Source organism: Trachypithecus francoisi, unplaced genomic scaffold (genome assembly GCF_009764315.1).
Source record: "Trachypithecus francoisi isolate TF-2019V2 unplaced genomic scaffold, Tfra_2.0 Contig01461, whole genome shotgun sequence".
NCBI classification, from domain to species: Eukaryota; Metazoa; Chordata; class Mammalia; order Primates; family Cercopithecidae; genus Trachypithecus; species Trachypithecus francoisi.
In genome coordinates, this window is record NW_022681433.1 from 12,127,311 (window position 1) to 12,147,307 (window position 19,997).

General features: G+C 42.2%; 1 protein-coding gene across 3 annotated transcripts in view; it reads right to left on the reverse strand.

Moving 5' to 3' along the window:
- Positions 1–19,997, reverse strand: part of B3GLCT (beta 3-glucosyltransferase) — a 122,169-nt gene that overhangs the window by 90,989 nt on the left and 11,183 nt on the right. For all 3 annotated transcript variants that reach the window (XR_004443044.1, XM_033235881.1, XM_033235896.1), the window contains exons 2-4: positions 15,825–15,874; positions 7,076–7,115; positions 605–714 (exon numbers count right to left, since the gene is read on the reverse strand). Coding sequence is in view for 2 of the 3 variants with exons in the window: in XM_033235881.1 (XP_033091772.1) it covers positions 605–714; positions 7,076–7,115; positions 15,825–15,874 (200 nt within the window). In the remaining variant the exon portion in view is untranslated. The remainder of the gene's footprint in view (positions 1–604; positions 715–7,075; positions 7,116–15,824; positions 15,875–19,997) is intronic.

Genomic DNA, 19,997 nt, shown 5'->3' on the forward strand with positions numbered 1-19,997 from the left:
AATCCACAGTTGCCCCACACAATTATATAGTTCTCTTAAATTTATATATATATACACACACACACACACACACACACACACACACAAAATAATTCAGAATATGATAATTTGTGCATTAGGAATTAACCAAAACATTTTCTTTCTTTTTTTTGAGACAGAGTACCACTCTGTCACCCAGGCTGGAGTGGAGTGTTGTATCTTGGCTCACTGCAACCTCTGCCTCCTGGGTTCAAGCGATTCTTCTGCCTCAGCCTCCTGGGTAGCTGGGATTACAAAGGCATGCGTCACCGTGCCCTGCTAATTTTCGTATTTTTAGTAGAGACAGGGTTTCGCCATGTTGGCCGGGCTGGTCTTGAATGCCTGACGTCAATGGATCCACCCACCTTCGCCTCCCACAGTGCTGGGATTACAGGAGTGAGCCACCACAGCCAGCTGACCAAAATATTTTCAACAACAAATACTCCATATTAAATAAGCAAAATGAGCCAGAGGAGTTATTCTCGTCTAAATAAAAACTGATTCTCCATAGATCCAGTGTTTTGGAAAACATCAAGGTAATCAAGAAATACATTAACTGGCAGACCCCCCAGCCACTGCTACGTACCTGTGTAAGATCTGCAGCCTGCTTTAAGATGCTTTTTTTTAACTGTTCTGCTCTCTTTGCATGAAAAGAATTACTTTGACTCTGGATGACGAATACAATTTCTTTTAAGTCTAGAACAAAAAAAAATTTAGTTTTCAGGTATTTCTTTTTACACAATTATTAAAACAAACTTGAAAACAAGTGAAAAAATAGTTACAAGGCAAACCTTCAGGCAATAAACTCTTAAGGGGAAAAAAAACAATATGTATGTAATTCTAGAGACAAAATTGTCCCTCTTTTTAAACTGTTTGCCAAACTTCCTTCCTACAAGTTAGCAAGCAAATAAGCTGACTGTACCAGACCCAGTCCATGGCAACAAACTGAGAATGTGCTCCCACATCTGTCAGAAAGAATGACTGCAAATGTGTGAAAACATCTAGAACGCTAACCTTCCTAGTAGCTGAAAATCTAACGTTCACAAGTAGCTTTTTAACAATTCCCACATAATCCTACGCTGTGCTGCTACCTGTTATGAGCTGAAACATGTCCTCCAAAGTTCATATTTTTTAAGTCCTAACCCCCAATACCTCAGAATGTGACTTCATTTAGAATTGGGTCTTTACAGAGGTAATCAAGTTAAAGCGAGGTCATCAGGGTGAGCCTTATAACCAGTCTCCTTAGAAAAAGGAGGAATTTGGACACATAAACAACACACACAGAAGGAGGATGGTATGAGGAGACACACAGAGAAAATGGCCATCTACAAGCCAAAGAGAGAGGCCTGGAACAGATCCTTCCTTCCCAGCTCTCCAAAGGAACCAACTCTGCCCACACCTTGATGTCAGACTTCTAACCTCCAGTACTGTGAGACAATACATTTCTCTTGCTTGTACTAAGCCACGTTTTGTGGTACTTTGTTATGTAGTCCTAGCTCACTACTACACTACTTCAAGAATGTTCTGAATGGCGCTTTAAGGTGACGCTCAACAGGAACTGCCCATTTCCCAAGAGCTCACAAGGGTTTGCAAATAAGTAACTCAATAATCCCTACCCTACCTCATAAAGCACCTAGCCAGGATTAGGTGTTATCTCCAGGAAACCGGCCACAGCAATTCCTCAGCAACAGGGCTTTAGCACCAAGTCTGCATAAAGACCATCTACAACACCCCATGCTGGCAGTATTTGCCAGCCTGCTACAGATGCACCTGAAGGCAGCCAGCTTTTTACAACGGCGAGCAGGAGGGAAACCCGAGTATGTCCTGCCCACAAAGACCATGAGAGGCCTTGCCAACGGCGGTAGCAAGGCTGCACCCCAGAGAAACACGTTAGGCCTCCCCAGGTTCTGAGCCTGTAACAAAGAAATGGATAAAACAGTGATTATGTCAGCACCCTGCCACCAGACAGGAATGCTGGCAGAGGAAGGTGCCACATAAATTGTAGCATTCAGCCAGATAGTCAGCGAAGCCATGTGGGGGTTGCTGCTTGCACTAACTATATAACATATATATATATATAAATACATAAATATATAATATATAGTAACTACAAAAATCAATAGTTTGCAACAATATAAACATATATATATTAAATTGGTTGGTTCCTTGGGAGAGCTGGGAAGGAAGCTCTCCCCCACCAAGAATCTTTCTCTTTAACACCTCAGCTCAGAGACCCTAATTTGATTTTAATTTTATTCCATTATATTTGATGGTTCTTATGTTCTATTCTATAGCTCCATTCATTTCTTCACTTGCTCAAATACTCACACAACAGATAGTTCCATAGTGTAGCCATCTAGATTCTAAAAATAATCTAAAATGCTCTTTGGTTAAAACTCAATGAAATATGTAAAAGGAAATGCTGAACAGCCTACTGAATATGACCTAATTCCTTTCCTTTAGGAGTTTATGTAAATAGGAACATTCCATATACCTGTCTCTATTTTAAACCAGCTTCTCAGCTTTATATGTTGGACACATGGGTAAGACTTAAACAGGTGTCTTCAGTTTCAACTGAATTCTTATCTTGGATGTACTACATCTGAAACATTAATATAAACTGACACATCTAAAGAGGAGTTACAAAGATGTCTTCTTGTTAAGAATGGAGTAAATAAGCCTCAGAGTGTAATTCTTCTAAAATTTAATAAAAAAGATGCACATTCCCAATGATCCAGAAATTCCACTCTTATTAATCATCCTTGAGAAACTCAGATGTGTGCACAAGGATATATGACAAAAGTGTTTACAGTGGCACCGTGTAAAACAAAAAAACGGGAAGCAACAAAAATATCCACTAACAAGATATATTAACTGGAATACTATGCAGCAATAAAAACCAGTACTACATGTATCAATCCAGATGGATATGGCAGATCAATCCCACAGTTACAATGCTAAAAAAAGCAAGCTGCAAAAAAATAGACAAATCAATAGTTTGCAACAATATAAACAGAAATATATTAAGATGTATATATACCAAACATATACACACATAGCATGTGAAGGTATAAAAGATTACATGAGTATGACAAATACTATATCAGGATAATGGTTAAAAGGTTTCAGCTGTGTTAATGGTATTTAATTTCTTAATCTAGGTGATGTTTTATTTCTTAATCGAATGAACATATAATACATGAATGTTCATTATATTATTCTCTTTATAACTTCTTACATGTTCAAATCATTTCATAATACATTTTTTAAAGAGCAGATTTCTCTATCAAAAGGTTAATCCTAGCTGGGCATGGTGGCAAGGACCTGAACTCTCAGCTACTTGGGAAGCTGAAGTGGAAGGATTGCTTGGGCCCAGGAGTTTGATGTCAGCCTGAGCAACGTAGCAAGACTACATCTCTAAAAAAAGAAAAAGAAGTTTAATCCTACACTCACCATTCATCACAGTAACCAACTCCTGCCACTTCTACCAGCTCAGCAAAGCTCCCACTATCTTCTCATGAAGACAACAGCACTTCCATGCAGGGAAGAGGATTTGCAAGAAGATTAAAAAGCAAATTCTTCCCATACATACCTAGGTCATGTCCTGTCAGTTGTATCTGTCCTCTTTTTAACATAGCTACTAAGAAATCATGCTGGCCTCTCCCTTTTTCCTATACTTCAATCATGCACGCTTCATTCATTCATTCAGCAAACATCTTCTGAGTACCTCCTCAGTGTAGAGCTCTGTGATACAAGAATGAGTGAGCCCAGTTGCAGCCCTGGAGTGTCTGAGCCTCATTCAGAGGCAGGCCATTAGAACACAAAGCAGTAAGAGGAAAGCCAGAGCTAACTGAGCACAGGGCACTGGAGCCCAGAGGACGGGGGACGAGTGCAAGGTAAGCTTCCGGGAGGAGGTATGTCCTGAGTTTCCTTTAAAAAGCAGCAGACACACACACACAGGGTAGCAGATCAGTGCGATCACCATAGAGCCCACAGCCTGTGGTATCTCTGCAGTATCCCTGAGGGAACGACCATGTCTGTCAGGCATTTCTGAGAAAAGGAGCGGGGCAGGGTACAGTAGGTGATAAAGTTAGAAAGGGAGGCAGATCCGTTAAGTCAAATCATGAGGGATTTATATACCATGCTGAGAGGCTTGGGCTCTAGATTAATACTTTCAAATGAGGGAAGGGCCTCAGGAGTGAAATGGAGTCCCAGGCAGTGGGGCCTTCCCAAAGGAGGGAAGGAGGACACTGCCCCAAAGATGGGGAAAAAAAGGTGTGGGAAGACCCTCCCCACAGAGGCAGTGGTGAAAGTTTGGGACAGAGAATCAAATTTAGGGCTGGAAAATACTCACGGTTAGGTATGGCCAAGGAATAGGATGCAAGGGCGGTATTATCCAGGACAAGGCTAAAGGGGAGGGGAGCTCCTGGAACCCTGATCATAATGAATGCCCAAGTTCACTGACATGTTAGCCCCAACCCAATCCAGAAAAGAACTAGGTTAGTATAGTTTGTACAGTTTGGTGCTGAAAACAGCTTATGTGTTTACATTGCTGCATTCTTCACACCCGTACCAAGAAATATTTTCTGACATACAGCCTAAGCCATCCCTTCACTGAATCACATTCCGGCTGAGTCCAGATCCCAGAGCTTATCTTGGTAGCTGTCTTCTCTGTGTATGCCATCCAACCACCTGACTCTTAAGCTCCTGCTGCCCAGTCGACAGAGCTAAATAAGACAATTCCACGATTTCCTTATCATCTTGGCCGCCCTTCTTTAAACTCACTGCAATTTGCCTTCGGCAAACACTGTCACAACTCAAAATGGATCGTCACTGTTTCTCCTCCAGGAATGGGCAATAAATGGGCCGCACACTAAGTGCCTGACAATAATAATCAGAGCGACAGGCTAGAAGGGGAAGATAAAGAAATGAGTCAAGGATACCTAAAGGGCCAATGCGATGCCAAAGCCAATGGTGAGTGGCAGAGAGTGCTCAGGAAAGGCAGCAGGGCAGAGAGATAGAATAGAAAACGGATGCTGGAGAGCAATGATTCTTCTTTGAAAGCCCGAAGAAACCAAATGCTCTCCATGTCTTCAGTTGCTGAGCACCTACCATGAGCAAAACACTCTACTGTAAAGTGCTCATCTTCCTGGTCAGAAATCACCTAGAAAAATGGGTTTCGTCATGCTGGTGTTTTTCTGATGAGAAACCAATATGATGTTCTTCTGATAAAAGCTGAGTAACAAGCAGCCTTAGGATTTCAAGCTGAGGGATAAATATGCATGCATACACACACACCCGAAAACACACATGCACAAAGCGCCACTCCAATTATGTCTACTTGGTGAGAATAATCATACACTAGTGAATCTATCAATCAGGCAGCAAGCAGAAGGAGAAACAGCGTCCCGTGCGTGGAGACGATCTCCCAGCTCTGACTGTGAGCCATGCTCTCGGTGCCCTGAATCTACTGTTGTTGCTCCAACTGCACAGGATCTTTAGTAGCCTCCTGGTCTTGCAGGCTCACACAAAGCTTGTGACAAAGAGGCCCCCTGGGTCTTTTTCAGATGAACTGATACCAAGTCAGGTTTCACTCAACTTGCCATGTGCAATTGCAAGAATATAAATTTACTTGTCCAAGGTAACTTCCCCTTTGTAGTTTCAAGCCCATGTTCCAGACTTGCATCATTAATTCATTTAATAACCAGAGACTCATCTGCTCCCACAAACTACAAATAAATGTTCAAACCAACCAGAGTTGGTAGCAGGAAAGAAAATCTCCACGTGGAAAGGTGTGGCTAAACCATACAGGGTGTGATAATACAGAGAAGAAAAAGCAACAAATTGACGTGGTTCCTTAAATACAGCTGCTGTCAGACCCCACAGACCCTAACACAGTCCCCTGTGGGCCCTAGATACACCTCCCCAAAACAGGTCATCCTCCCACTTCCACCAGGGGGCAGGGCAGGCTCTCCTGCACTTCTGTGCCCCTGAGAACCCAGGCCCAGGAAGAGAAGGCCTAGAAAGGAACACTTTCCTTTATCCTTTTCCCTCTTATCTAGAGCTCACCTTCCAGGTCTCCACGGAAAACAGTGGAGAGGAAGCAAGAAGAGTATATTGTTCCCTTCCTGTTTCCTGGAACCCAGGCTTATCCATCATGAAACTAGAGGTGAGCCAACCACCTGTGTCTGCAGGGAAACTTCTCCCATGGACCGCACACCGCCTGACATCATGGGCCTCTTGTGAGGTTCCACTGCTTCTGGTGTCCAGGTCCTGGCTCACTGAGTTCCAGACTTGGGTCATTCTTCCTACCCCGGGAGGAAACACACTCACAAAGTTCATACCCTTCAGGGACAGACTCACCCCTACACACAGAAGTGTGGCCTTACACACTGGGTATGCTTCCGATGAAATTTTTTTTTTTTAAGTCTAACCCATGGTCACATTCCTGAAGATATTTACAATACATGGCGGGGAGGGTGTTTCAAAAGGAGTATAAATACGGAATGGGCTATGATAGAAGTATAATGCCTTACAAAGGAAGGCCTTACAGCTTCCAGGCCAGGATGCTTGGGACGAGTCTGGCAGACATGACTGGTGAGCTGACTCCTGAAAGGCATGGAGGTGTCTGCAGGCCAGCGAGTGGAGAGCCTACTCCCGGAGGGCATGCGTAAACACCAGTTTGCCCTTTTCTCCCACACTGTGTGGGTCCTTAATAACAGAGACCACGTCTCCTTCCTCTCTGCATTCCCCCACAGAGCCCACCAGGCATGGGACTTTATCCTTATCAGAAGCTCAATGAATGATGCCAGAGGGACTTAAATCCAACATATCTCACTGAGTAAACAGAAGTCCACCACATGCCAACATGTCCATCTGAGAAGTGTTTGCCCCACATCTTCAGGAGAACAAACGTTAGGCTGGGCCAAAGACAGACTATTTGGACAACAATATTTACCCCATAAATAAAATCAGAGAAAGAATCACTTCATGGAAATATAATTCATACAAAATACACCTGAGTACACACTCTTAGGTTAAAAAAATCATTACTTACCTAGGTCATTTTTCCTTGATATACCACTTTTCTCCAAATCCTGTATTTTAAATGAAAGAGAAAAAGATGAATCTCGGTACATAATGAAGCCAGCAATACACTGAGTAAACATGCATGGTGCATGGTGTGTATCGGTACATGGGAGGAAGATTTGAAAACGGGGGCTTGGAAATACTTCCCTAAAGAAATGAGGTCGAGGCCGGGCGCGGTGGCTCAAGCCTGTAATCCCAGCACTTTGGGAGGCCGAGACGGGCGGATCACGAGGTCAGGAGATCGAGACCCTCCTGGCTAACATGGTGAAACCCCGTCTCTACTAAAAAATACAAAAAACTAGCCGGGCGACATGGCGGGCGCCTGTAGTCCCAGCTGCTTGGGAGGCTGAGGCAGGAGAATGGCGTAAACCCAGGAGGCGGAGCTTGCAGTGAGCTGAGACCCGGCTACTGCACTCCAGCCTGGGCGGCAGAGCGAGACTCCGTCTCAAAAAAAAAAAAAAAAAAAAAAAAGAAATGAGGTCGAAACCTAAGGGACCACGGAGCAATGATGTACTTCTGTATCATGAAAGACCTCTTAGGTTGGGCTGTGCCCTTCTCATGCGATTTTGGGCAAGTCGATTGAGCTGAAGCTCTTTCCTACTGTGTAAGATGCAGTGAACGCCTAACTGGTTCATGATATTCTCAGGAGGGTTCATTTTTAAAGCCCTGTAAACCATAAAGCATTATGAACATATCAGAGGATAGTCTTGATTCTGGCAGGGTGCTCCTCATGAAGATGAGTTCCACTAATTACCGCACTTCATCATCTTTTGGGTGCAGACATATTGTCTTCCAGAATGTTACCACAATGTTCTCTCCTACCTGAGGAGTAGTCCTAGGGGCCTGCACAGGGCCTCGGAGGCCAGCCCATGGCAGTCACTAGAATTCAGGAGCACAGATGCTGGGTGCAATGGCTCATGCCTGTAACCCCAGCACTTTGGGGGGCTGAGGCAGGTGGATTGCAAGGTCAGGAGTTCGAGACCAGCCTGGTCAATACGGTGAAACCCTGTCTCTACTAGAAATACAAAAATTAGCTGGGGATGATGGCGGGCACCTGTAGTCCCAGTTACTCAGGAGGCTGAGTCAGGAGAATCGCTTGAACCCAGGAGGCGGAGGTTGCAGTGAGCTGAGATTGTGCCACTGCACTCCAGCCTGGAGGACAGAGCTAGACTCCACCTCAAAAAAAAAAATAAAAAAAAATTCAGGAGCACAGAAGGGGCATCATAAGAGCTGGAGAGCTCCAGACATAGAAATCTGGATGTGGGCAGAGAAATACCTGACCTCGACTCTGTGTAAATTAAGGGAGGAACTCTCAAAAGATTTCTCTGGCAAAGTGCAAAGCGTCAGCAGCTAAATCTGCAATTTTCATTGTCTTCTCTGCAGACTAAGAAGGAATTTTCTCCCTAATTGCCCTTTCCTGCTTTCAACAGCCATATGCTATAATTATGACAATTGGACGGTGGCAAATATCCTCCAATTTTCTTTACAGACTGCAACAAGAAATGTGGTCGTGAGCCCTTACCAACAAAATTGGGAGCAGCTTAAAAGCCAAGAGATGTATCCACAGAGATGCATCCTCTAAGAATATCAAAGGGACCATGACAACACTCGGGGAGGAGAAAGCTAAACACAGGGGAGCGACTACCTTTAGTGGCATATTGTGAAATTATCTTTGTCTCGAGACTAGAAATGCCACTGAGTAGAGGAGAACCTATAGTTATATGCTGATTTGTTAACTCTCAGGATGGATCAAGTGACACCTAACTTAATCCTGATAAAACACGTAGACCTGGAAGAAATTACTTTAAAAGACTGGAAAGCTCGATCCAGGTCGCTGAATGCACTGAACCAAAGCCAGGCTATCACCTAAGTCAGCATGTGCAGACTTACTCTAAATGCCACTCTTGACCAGGAAGACCATCTGCCCTCAGGGAAGGGGCCAGCCTCAGCTCCAGAGAAGCCATTTGGCTCCACTGGCAACCCACCACCTGCCCCAGGCCAAGCTGCCTTCTGGATGCCACAGCTTTGGCTGCCAGCTGAGGCTCCTAGAAAAACAGAATTGTTAGATCTAAAAACAGCACTGGAGATGATTCAACCCAGCACGCCCCTTTTGCAAATGAGACAACAGAGGCTCAGAAAAGATAAATCATTGTCCCAAGGTCCACCAGTCATTCTGGCCACAGAACCAGAATTACAACCCAGGTCTCCTAACTCGGTCCCAATGCTCTTCCTCACACCACCATGATAACGCCTGCCCAGCCTTCCTCGGGAGGCATGCTTTAGAAAATACACATCATTAGATGTGAACAGATTTTGAGAGTGAGCTAAAAAATAATATAGAAAGCAAAAGTCACCTTTATCAACAAGTTAGAAGATGAGAAATAGCCAGAATGCTACAGTTCTAGACTGAGCAACTGAAGCTGCGAAACCAAATGGACTTTCCATCAGATAGCTATCTTTGTGAAATCAAAGAAAAGCAACGAAAATGATACATCCTTCTCTTCACTATTAAGCACAGCAGCTCTGTTGACTGACACAACAGCTAGGAAATGATTAGCCATTTCAAGTGGTTCAATCTGTAAACTGCAAAAATAAAATATGCAAGAAACAGTTGAATTAGGTGAATTGAGATGGAACCAAAACGGTCTTGACTAATTTCCCCTGTGAGAAAGAAAATTAGACTAAATTAACAGAACAATTAAAATTCTGTCTCCAGCTTCCCTTGTGAAAAGACTTAGTTCTTCCTAAGATGAACGAAACACATGGTTTGTTTTATTATTTCTGCTGCCACATGTTTCTTACGCTATCAATATCAATCAAAATGTGCTCACTGTCAAGGTTTTATAAGTCAACTGAATTGCTATTCAGATACAAAAGAGATTTGCTATTAATCTCTACCCCACAGACAGCTCCTATGCTAGTCAGGAAAACGCATATTGAAGTCACCCTTTGACACAGGTTTTATTTTTCAAGTCACAATAGATTTGAACACTTGCAATCCATACATGTAATGCTTAGTTTATAAGTCCTTCATTAAAAGAAGATAAGACATCCTCAAAGAATTTGATATGGAATATTTTAAAGGGAAGAGGAATAAAATGGAATCTCCCACCAGTGCCCTAGAGACTCTGAATAAAATAATCAGATGTGTTCATGATTACACTCAGTTGGCCCTGGGCTCTAATTCTGCCTGTACCACCAACTATCTCAGGCCTGTTTCAACCAGAATAGGAATAATAATGACAAGACCCACTTCGCAAGATTGTGTTGTAGGTTGAACAAGATAGTAAAATGCTGAGCACAGGGTCTGCACAAAGCAAATGCTCAATAATTATTGGCTCCTACCCTTTTTCATCATTATCATCAACTACTTCATGTGAAGTCAACTACCTCTACAACAGAAATGTAACGGACAAAAGCAGTTCCTCTTTACTTTGGTTTGTTCAGGTAGGAAAGATGGTTTATGCAACCTCTTAAAAGGCTGCTTATAGGATTTGTTGTTGTCTTCTCAGGGAACATGTAAACAGGACCTGGCATTGTTCTAAGCTGTAAACAGGCACACTTAATCTTCAAAACAGCCCTGTGAGGTAGGTCCCACTACCCCATCTTACAGATGAGGAGGCTGACCACAGCGAGGTTCACTAAGTCCCACAGCTGGCTAGTGGTGGAGAAGACATGAACTTCAACACTTTGGGCCAGGCGTGGTGGCTCACGCCTGTAATCCCAGCACTTTGGGAGGCCGAGGCAGGCAGATCTTGAGGTCAGGAGATGGAGAACATTCTGGCCAACACGATGAAATCCCATCTCTACTTAAAAAAAAAATTAGCCGGGCGTGATGGTAGGCGCCTGTAGTCCCAGCTACTCAAGAGGCTGAGGCGGGAGAATGGCGTGAACCTGGGAGGGGAAGCTTGCACTGAGCTGAGATCACGCCACTGCACTCCAGCCTGGGCAACAAAGCAAGACTCTGTCTCAAAAAAAAAAAAAAAAAACACAGAACAAATAACTTCAACACTTTGGTTCTCACGACCAGTGTTAACCTTATGCCTGTCATTCAGGACTCAAAGTCACAAGGACTTTGAGTGCTACCACAGGACTAGGTAGCACTTTAAATGTGTCACAAATGATCCTCATTATTGCCAAATACACACATCATAATGCATAGGGCTGTGTAATATAAAACAGTAAAGTGAGAAATATTCAAGGATTCAGAAAATTTGGATTCTAACTTTACTTTTTAATAATCATGTGTTTAGGTGATGAATCACATTTATTGATTTGCATATGTTGAACCAACCTTGCCTCCTAGGAATAAAGCCTACTTAACTTTGGTGGATTAGCTTTTGATGTGCTGCTAAATTTGGTTTGCTAGCATTTTTGTTGAAGATTTTTGCAACTATGTTCATCAGGGATACTGGACGTTTTCTTTTTTTGTTGTGTCTCTGCCAGGTTTTGGTATCAGAATGATACTAGCCTCACAGAATGAGTTAGGGAGCAGTCCTTCTTCCTCTATTTTTTGGAAGAGTTTCAGTAGGACTGGAAACAGCTCTTCACACATCTGGTAGAATTTGGCTATGACTCTATCGGGGCTTTTTCATAAACCACATGATCCTCTGAATAGATGCAAAAAAAAAAAAAAAAAAGCCTTTTGATAAAATTCAGCATCCTTCATGTTAAAAACTCTCAACAAATTAGGCATCAAAGGTACATACCTCAAAATAATAAAAGCCGTCTATGACAAACCCATAGCCAACATCGTACAGAATGGGCAAAAGCTGGAAGCTTTCCCCTTGAGAACAGGAACAAGACAAGGATGCCTACTCTCACCACTCGTATTCAATATAGTATTGGAAGTCTAGCCAGAGCAATCAGACAAGATAAAGAAATAAAAGGCATCCAAACAGGAAGAGAGGAAGTCAAACTACCTCTCTTCACAGACAGTAAGATACCATACCTAGAAAAGATCTAATAAACTTCAGCAAAGTTTCAGGATACAAAATCAATGTACAAAAAGCAGTAGCATTTCCATACACAAATAACATCCATGCTGACAGAAAATCAAGAAAGCAATCCCATTCACGACAGCCACAAAAAGGCTAGGCACGGTGGCTCACACCTGTAATCCCAGCACTTTGAGAGAGGCTGAGGCAGGTGGATCACTTGAGGTCAGGAGTTCGAGACCAGCGTGGGCAACATAGTGAAACCCCATCTCCACTAAAAACACAAAAATTAGTCAGACGTGGTGGCAGGCGCCTATAATCCCAGCTACTTGGGAGGCTGAGGCAGGAGAATTGCTTGAACCTGGGAGGCAGAGGTTGTAGTGAGTTGAGATCATGCCACTGCATGCCAGCCTGGGTGATAGAATGAGACTCCCATCTAAAAAAAAAACAAATAAGTAGCCACAAAAAAGAATAAAACACCTAGGAATACAGCTAACCAGGGAAGTAAAAGATCTCTATGAGCATTACAAAACACTGCTGAAAAAAAATCAGAGACAACAAAACAAATGGAAAAACATTCCTTGTTCATGAATAGGAAGAATAAATATTGTTAAAATGGCCATATTGCCCAAAGTAATTTACAAATTCAATGTTATTTCTATCAAACTACCAATGACATTCTTCACAAAATTAGAAAAAAAATTCTAAAATTCATTTGGAAACAAAAAGAGCCCAAGTAGCCAAAGTAATCCTAAGCCAAAGAAACAAAGCTGGAAGCATCATATTACCTAACTTCAAACTATACTTCAAGGCTACAGTAACCAAACAGCATGGTACTGCTACAGAAACAGACACATAGACCAATGGAACAGGTTTGAGAACCCAGAAATAAAGCCACACACCTACAACTATCTGATCTTTGACAAAAACAAGCAATGAGGAAAGGACTCACTATTCAATAAATGGTGCTGGAATAATTGGCTAGCCATATACATAAGATTGACACTGGACCCCTTCCTTACACCACACACAAAAATCAACTCAAGATGAATTAAAGGCCGGGCGCGGTGGCTCAAGCCTGTAATCCCAGCACTTTGGGAGGCCGAGACGGGCGGATCATGAGGTCAGGAGATCGAGACCATCCTGGCTAATACGGTGAAACCCCGTCTCTACTAAAAAATACAAAAAACTAGCCGGGTGAGTTGGTGGGCGCCTGTAGTCCCAGCTACTCGGGAGGCTGAGGCAGGAGAATGGCGTAAACTCGGGAGGCAGATCTTGCAGTGAGCCGAGATCCGGCCACTGCACTCCAGCCCGGGCGACAGAGCAAGACTCCGTCTCAAAAAAAAAAAAAAAAGATGAATTAAAGACTTAAATGTAAAACCTAAAACTATAAAAACCCTACAAGAAAACATAGGAAATACCATGTGGACATTGGCCTGTGCAAAGACTTCATGAGGAAGACTACAAAAGCAACTGCAAGAAAAACAAAATTTGACCAGTGGGGCCTAATTAAACGAAAGAGCTTCTCCACAGCAAAATAAATTATCAACAGAGTAAACAGACAACCGACAGAATGCAAGGAAATATTTGCAAACTATGCATCTGACAAAGGCCTAATATCCAGAATCTATAAGGAATGTAAGCTAATCGACAAGCAAAAAACAACCCCATTTTAAAAATGGGCAAAGGACATGAACAGACACTTCTCAAAAGACGACGTACATGCAGCCAATAAGCATACGAAAAAAATGCTCAGCATCACTAATCATTAGGGAAAAGTAAATCAAAACCACATGAAATACCATCTCACACTAATCAGAATGGCTATTAATATTAAAAAGTCAAAAAATAACACATGCTGGCAAGGTTGCAGAGAAAAGGAACACTTACAGCTGGTGGAAATGTAAATTAGTTCAGCCACTGTGGAAAGAGATTTTTCAAAGAACATAAAATAAAACTACCATTCAACTCAGCAATTTCATTACTGGATATATACCCAAAGGAATATAAATTGTTCTGCCATAAAGACACATGCACACATATGTTCATCACAGCACTATTCACAATAGCAAAGACATGGAATCAACCTAGATGCCCATCAGCAGTAGACTGGATACAGAAAATGTGGTATGGATACACCATGGAATACTACATGGCCATAAAAAAGAATGAGAACACGGACTTTGCAGCAACATGAAGCTGGAGGCCATTAGCCTAACCCAATTAATGCAGAAACAGAAAACGAAAAACTACAAGTTCTCACTTATAAGTGGAAGCTAAACACAGTGTACACATGGACACAAATAAGGGAACAATAGACACTGAGGTCTGTTTGAGAGTGGAGGGTGGGAGGAGAGCAAGGATCCAAAAACTACCTATCAGGTACTATGCTTCTTACCTAGGTGACAAAATAATGTATCCATCAAACCCCCGTGACATGCAATCTACCCCTGTAACAAATCTGCACATGTACCCCTTGACCTAAAACAAAAGTTGAAAAGAAAAGAAAAAATATCGTATGACCTTGGTCAAATCAGGTAACTTCTCCGAGGCTAAGTTTTCTCTGTTGTAAATAGGAATATTTGCTTTAACAAATAACAGGATCATTGAGAAGATTAAATTATATGTGTGACATGCTTTATTAATCATAAAAGGTCTTAAAATCGTAAGCAATTAGTACTATCATTTCCCCTGTGTAAGAATCTCATAGTACAATCAAAATACTCTGTTGATAAAATAAACATACTATTAAAAAAACGCATTTACACCAATTGTGGGGTAAAAAAGAGTCAACTGAGCTTTAACTAATATGACAAAAACAACTGACATTTTAAACTACTGTTTTTCTTTTTTACGTGCTAAACTGATCTAGTGCAAAGCCCAACTAATAAACATTTAGAGCTGTTCCCTGACTACAACCAATGATTAAAAAACAGCAGCTCTGAGACTGGGGTAAGCACTGCCTGCTCTCTGCGAGTCCCCTGGCCTAGCTTTCTGGTTCTGACTGTCTGGTAGTAGACTCACCTTTGGGGTCTCCCACCCAGCCCCCAGCACACCCCCTCACACATTGCCACCTTCAAGGTGAGACTAATCAGGTTCCTGTGACATAGTAAAATCCTTTCACAGACTGAGATAATTAAACCCAAGGTTAAGATATTTGGTAAGTCTGGGCCGGGTGCAGTGGCTCATGCCTGTAATCCCAGCACTTTGGGAGGCTGAGGTGGGTGGATCACCTGAGGTCAGGAATTTGAGATCAGCCTGGGCAACATGATGAAACCCTCTGTCTACTAAAAATGCAAAAATTAGCTGGGCATGGTGGCGCACTCCTGTATCCCAGCTACTGGGGAGGCTGAGGCAGGAGAATAACTTGAACCCAGGAGGTAGAGGTTGCAGTGATCTGAGATCGTGCCACTGCACTCCAGCCTGGGCGACAGAGTGAAACTCGGTTGCAAAAAAGAAATAAAAAACGGTATTTGGTAAGACTGGGGAAAACTATGGTATCCATGTAAGACTATTAAAATGTACAACTCTATGTCAAAACACCTTTTTTCTCAAAATAACTTTAAAACCAAGTTGATAAGCCTTAAATATTAAAGGATTTTTAAAAAGCAAGTCTATCTATAGGTTGCGTTAGGGATTCAAAATGTGTTTACCAACATTATATGAATTCGTATAACAATAAAAATGATAACAATTGAAGAATGAAATGATTAACAGTTCCCATTAGAGAAAATACAAACGAATCTTGGGAGGAAAAGGTTTGATCATTGGGATTAGTACCTGAGACTGCTTGACCTCTTTCTTTGTATCTTCAGAAGCCAAACCAAAAGCTGGAAAAAAAAAAAGAAACATTTTTACATTAGAATTAGCAATTCAGGTTAATTCTTATATCCAACAGTTTTGCTTATAATAAAAAAAAAGATACTTTAACAAGACATATTTTGCTCATTTTTAAGCAGCTGCATTGCTGCAAACTTGTTATTACTGGCTTTCTTCATCTCAGACCTAAAATTATTCATCAACACGAAGCCAACACGATTCGGCTACCCAGCAAAAGAAATAGTACATCAGACAAATTCAAATCTGTGTATGCCATTTGTGTCTATAGACACAAACCACAAAATAGATGTGTACAAAATACTACTTCTTAGAAACCTTAAGTCTGGTGCCTTCTTAAGCAAAGGGGAATTCCTGAGAATCCAGGAGGAAGAAGTACAAATGCTCACCCTCAAAATCACTGCCAGAGCCTGGCAGGCAACAGAGCTACATTTAGAGCAAATTTTTTCCTAAGGGCTGCAAGGTTACAAGTGTGATGCAGATACTGGTACCAGCAAGCACAGAACCTACTAAACCCTAACAGAACCCTACTAAAGCAATGGGGCTGGGAGAGTGAGGGGCATTAAAATCACTCTCCATTTAGAATGAACGAATGTTTTGAGTCAGAGCCATCATAGACAAAGATATCCCTAGAGCCACATTTAGGCTCTGCATTAAAAATAATAACAACAACATGACAGTAACACTCTCTGAAAATATAAAGCAAAATGACAAGCCAAACAGGAAGCTTAACAGAACAAAAAATAGTACCCTTCATTTTACAGTACATTTCTCCTCAACAGCTAAGAGGAAAGCATTGCAGAGTTCACTTTCTCCAATTAGCACTCACAGGAGTAAAAGGCAGTGCCACAGGGCAATGACGTACTAAAAGAGTGGGAGGAGTGACAGCAGGGAGCAATAATGTACAAGGAGTGTCAGCAGAGGGGCTCCTGGGTGGCAGAGGAGACCCTACTCAGAAGCAGGAGACCACGTCACCCATTTGGATCCCTTCTAATTCCTCCCCATCCCCACCTCCAAACATCCATTGCCTCAAATATTGCATTAACATTTGCTCAAAAGAAAGAATCTAAAACATCTTCACACTAAGAAGCAAATGACTAACATGGTTTCATCGTTTCCATTTCCAGAATGACATTTCAAAAGGCAGGGTGAAACAGAAATCTAAGCCATACGAACCTCTAGGTGAACAATTTAGATAACAGTAGACATCATACAAGGCCTCCCGGAGACCACCTCACATAAAATAATAAATCCCCAATTCCACACCTTCCTTATCCACCTCAGTCTGCTTCACTCTTCGCCAGAGCACTTATCACCAACTGACATATATATTTATTTATTACTTATCTTACATGTCAGCTGATTATAAGCTTCACAAGGGCAGGAACACAGTTATACTGGGTTTTGGCGGGGGGGGAGGGTTGTTTTGTTTTTGTTTTTTGAAACAGGGTCTCACTCTGTTGCCCAGGCTAGACTGCAATGGCACAATCTCAGCTCACTGCAACCTTCATTCCTGGGCTCAAGTGATCCTCTCACCTCAGCCTCCCAAGTAGCTGGAACTACAGGCATGTGCCACCATGCCCAGCTAATTTTTGTGTTTTTTGTGGAGACAAAGTTTCAACATGTTACTCAGGCTGGCCTCAAATTCCTGGGCTCAAGCAATCCGCCCACCTCGGCACCCCACAGTGCTAGGATTACAGGCCTGGCCTACTACCCCACCAGGAATACAGTTTCATCTACCGTTTGCCTCCACACCAAAAGCACAGCTAGCACACAGAAGGAACTCAATAAATATGTACTTAATAAACGAATGAGTGAGTCTTCACTATGCGGGACCCTAGGGTCACACCACATAAGGACTGCCTGCTCCCTACACTAGGCAGCGCCAACCCAGTAGAACAAAGAAGCTTAGTGCCTCTCACCTTTATTTTCAACAGGATCTAATGCATTTTCTCACTTTACACACACACACACACACACACACAAACACACACACACACGAAAAACAAAGCCCAATTGTTACTTCAAGTTCTAAGAAGAAAGGAGAGATTTAATTGCAAAGCCATTTAAATTCTGCTTCTGGGTACTTAACTTTTTGGTTTTATTTTATTTACTTCTAAGCTAATATGCACATTTAAAACCCTGCAGAAGATATCAAAAACAGAATTACTTAAAAAATATCCTACAGGGAGGTTGCAACATGTTAACACATCTAAGCACCACAGAATTCCAGAAAATAGAAGATTCTGAGAACTTGCAAGATACAAAAACTGTGATCAAACTAATTCATGACTTTGATTCAAAAATCCATCTCCCGCTGAGCATGGTGGCTCACATCTGTGTAATCCCAGCACTTTGGGAGGCCAAGGCAGGAGGATCCCTTGAAGCCAGGAGGTTGAAACCAGCCTGGGCAACATAGGGAGGCCTTGTCTCTACAAAAAATAAAAAAATTAGCCAGACATGTGGCCGAGCATAGCGGCCCATGTCTGTAATCCCAGCACTTTGGGAGGCTGACGCGGGCGGATCGTGACGTCAGGAGTTTGAGACCAGCTTGGCCAACACGGTGAAACCCCATCTTTACTAAAAATACAAAAATTCGCCAGGCATGGTGGCAGGTGCCTGTAGCCCCAGCTACTAAGGAGGCTGAGGCAGGAGAATCACTTGAACCGGGGAGACGGGAGTTGCAATGAGCAGAGATCACACCACTGCACTCCAGCCTGGGCAACAGAGCAAGACACCGTCTTAAAGAAAAAAAAAAACCAGTTATACTACAGCATGCCTGTCATCCCAGCTACTTAGGAAGACAAGGTAGGAGGATCCTTTGAGCCCAGGAGTGAGCTATAATCATGCCACTGTACTCCAGCCTGGAAAAGAGTGAGACCCTGTCTAAAAAAAAATCCATCTCCCCCTCCCCAATTAATTCCTAATTTCAAACAAGGACAGTCAAATATCTCTGGGGTTAGAATGTCTTCTTTTATCAAATAAAATAACTTTCTTAATGTAACAGGTCCAGTAGCATCATCTAATAACACATGTTTACTTTTACCTTACTTTTTTGCAAGGCCAGACTGAGCTATATGACCACAAAGTGCATGTGAACACAAAAGTCCCTAGCCCTTAGAATGCAGAATATAGTGCAGGGAAGGTATCTTTATTTGGTACTGGTTCTTAAAATTACTAATATATCACTTTTTGTAAGTAAGCAGCTAATATTATTTGATGATGTAACTGTTTAAAGTAGGAATTACCTACAGGAAAGATACTGCCAATACGTCAAATAAATTCCACAAATTCTGCTTGTCGTAATCAACACACCGTTCCTTCAGCCAGACAAAGCTTAACTGAGCTAAGTTAAACTAGATTCTAGCTCTGTCCAAAAATATAGACCTAGAGTTAAAATATCCATTTAAAAAAAAAAAAAAAACCCAAACCAAAAAAGCCTGTCATTTCTCATCACTCTGCTGTGAAATGTAAAATTCCTTTTTCCCATGATAGATACAAATTATAATATTTAAAACAATGACATAAAAAATGTATCAGAGTTACTTTCAGTTGTAGGAGCAAATCATAAAACAAGATAATCCTTAGGAAAAAATGCCAGTTGTTTTTTGTTATATTTTGTTTTGTTTTGTTTTGAGACAGGTCTCACTCCGTTGCTCAGACTGGAGTGCAGTGGCACTATCTCAGCTCATCGCAACCTCCACCTCCATTCAAGCGATTCTCTCCTACCTTAGCCTCCTGAGTAGCTGGGATAACAGGCGCGTGCCCTATGCCCGGCTAATTTTTGTATTTTTAGTAGAGATGGGGTTTTGCCATGTTGGCCAGGCTGGTCTCAAACTCCTGACTTCAAGTGATTCGCCCACCTCAGCCTCCCAAAGTGCTGAGATTACAGGCGTGAGCCACCATGCCCAGCTGCCAGTTGGTTTTATCTTTACATTTCTATAACCTAAATAAATCAAAAGAAATCATCAAGGAACCAAATGTGGCCGGACGTGGTGGCACATGCCTGTAATTCTAGCACTGTGGCAGGCTGAGGCAGGAGGATCACTTGAGGTCAAAACTACAAGACCATCCTGGGCAAGATGGTGGGACCCCCTTTCTCCAAAAAAAAGAAAA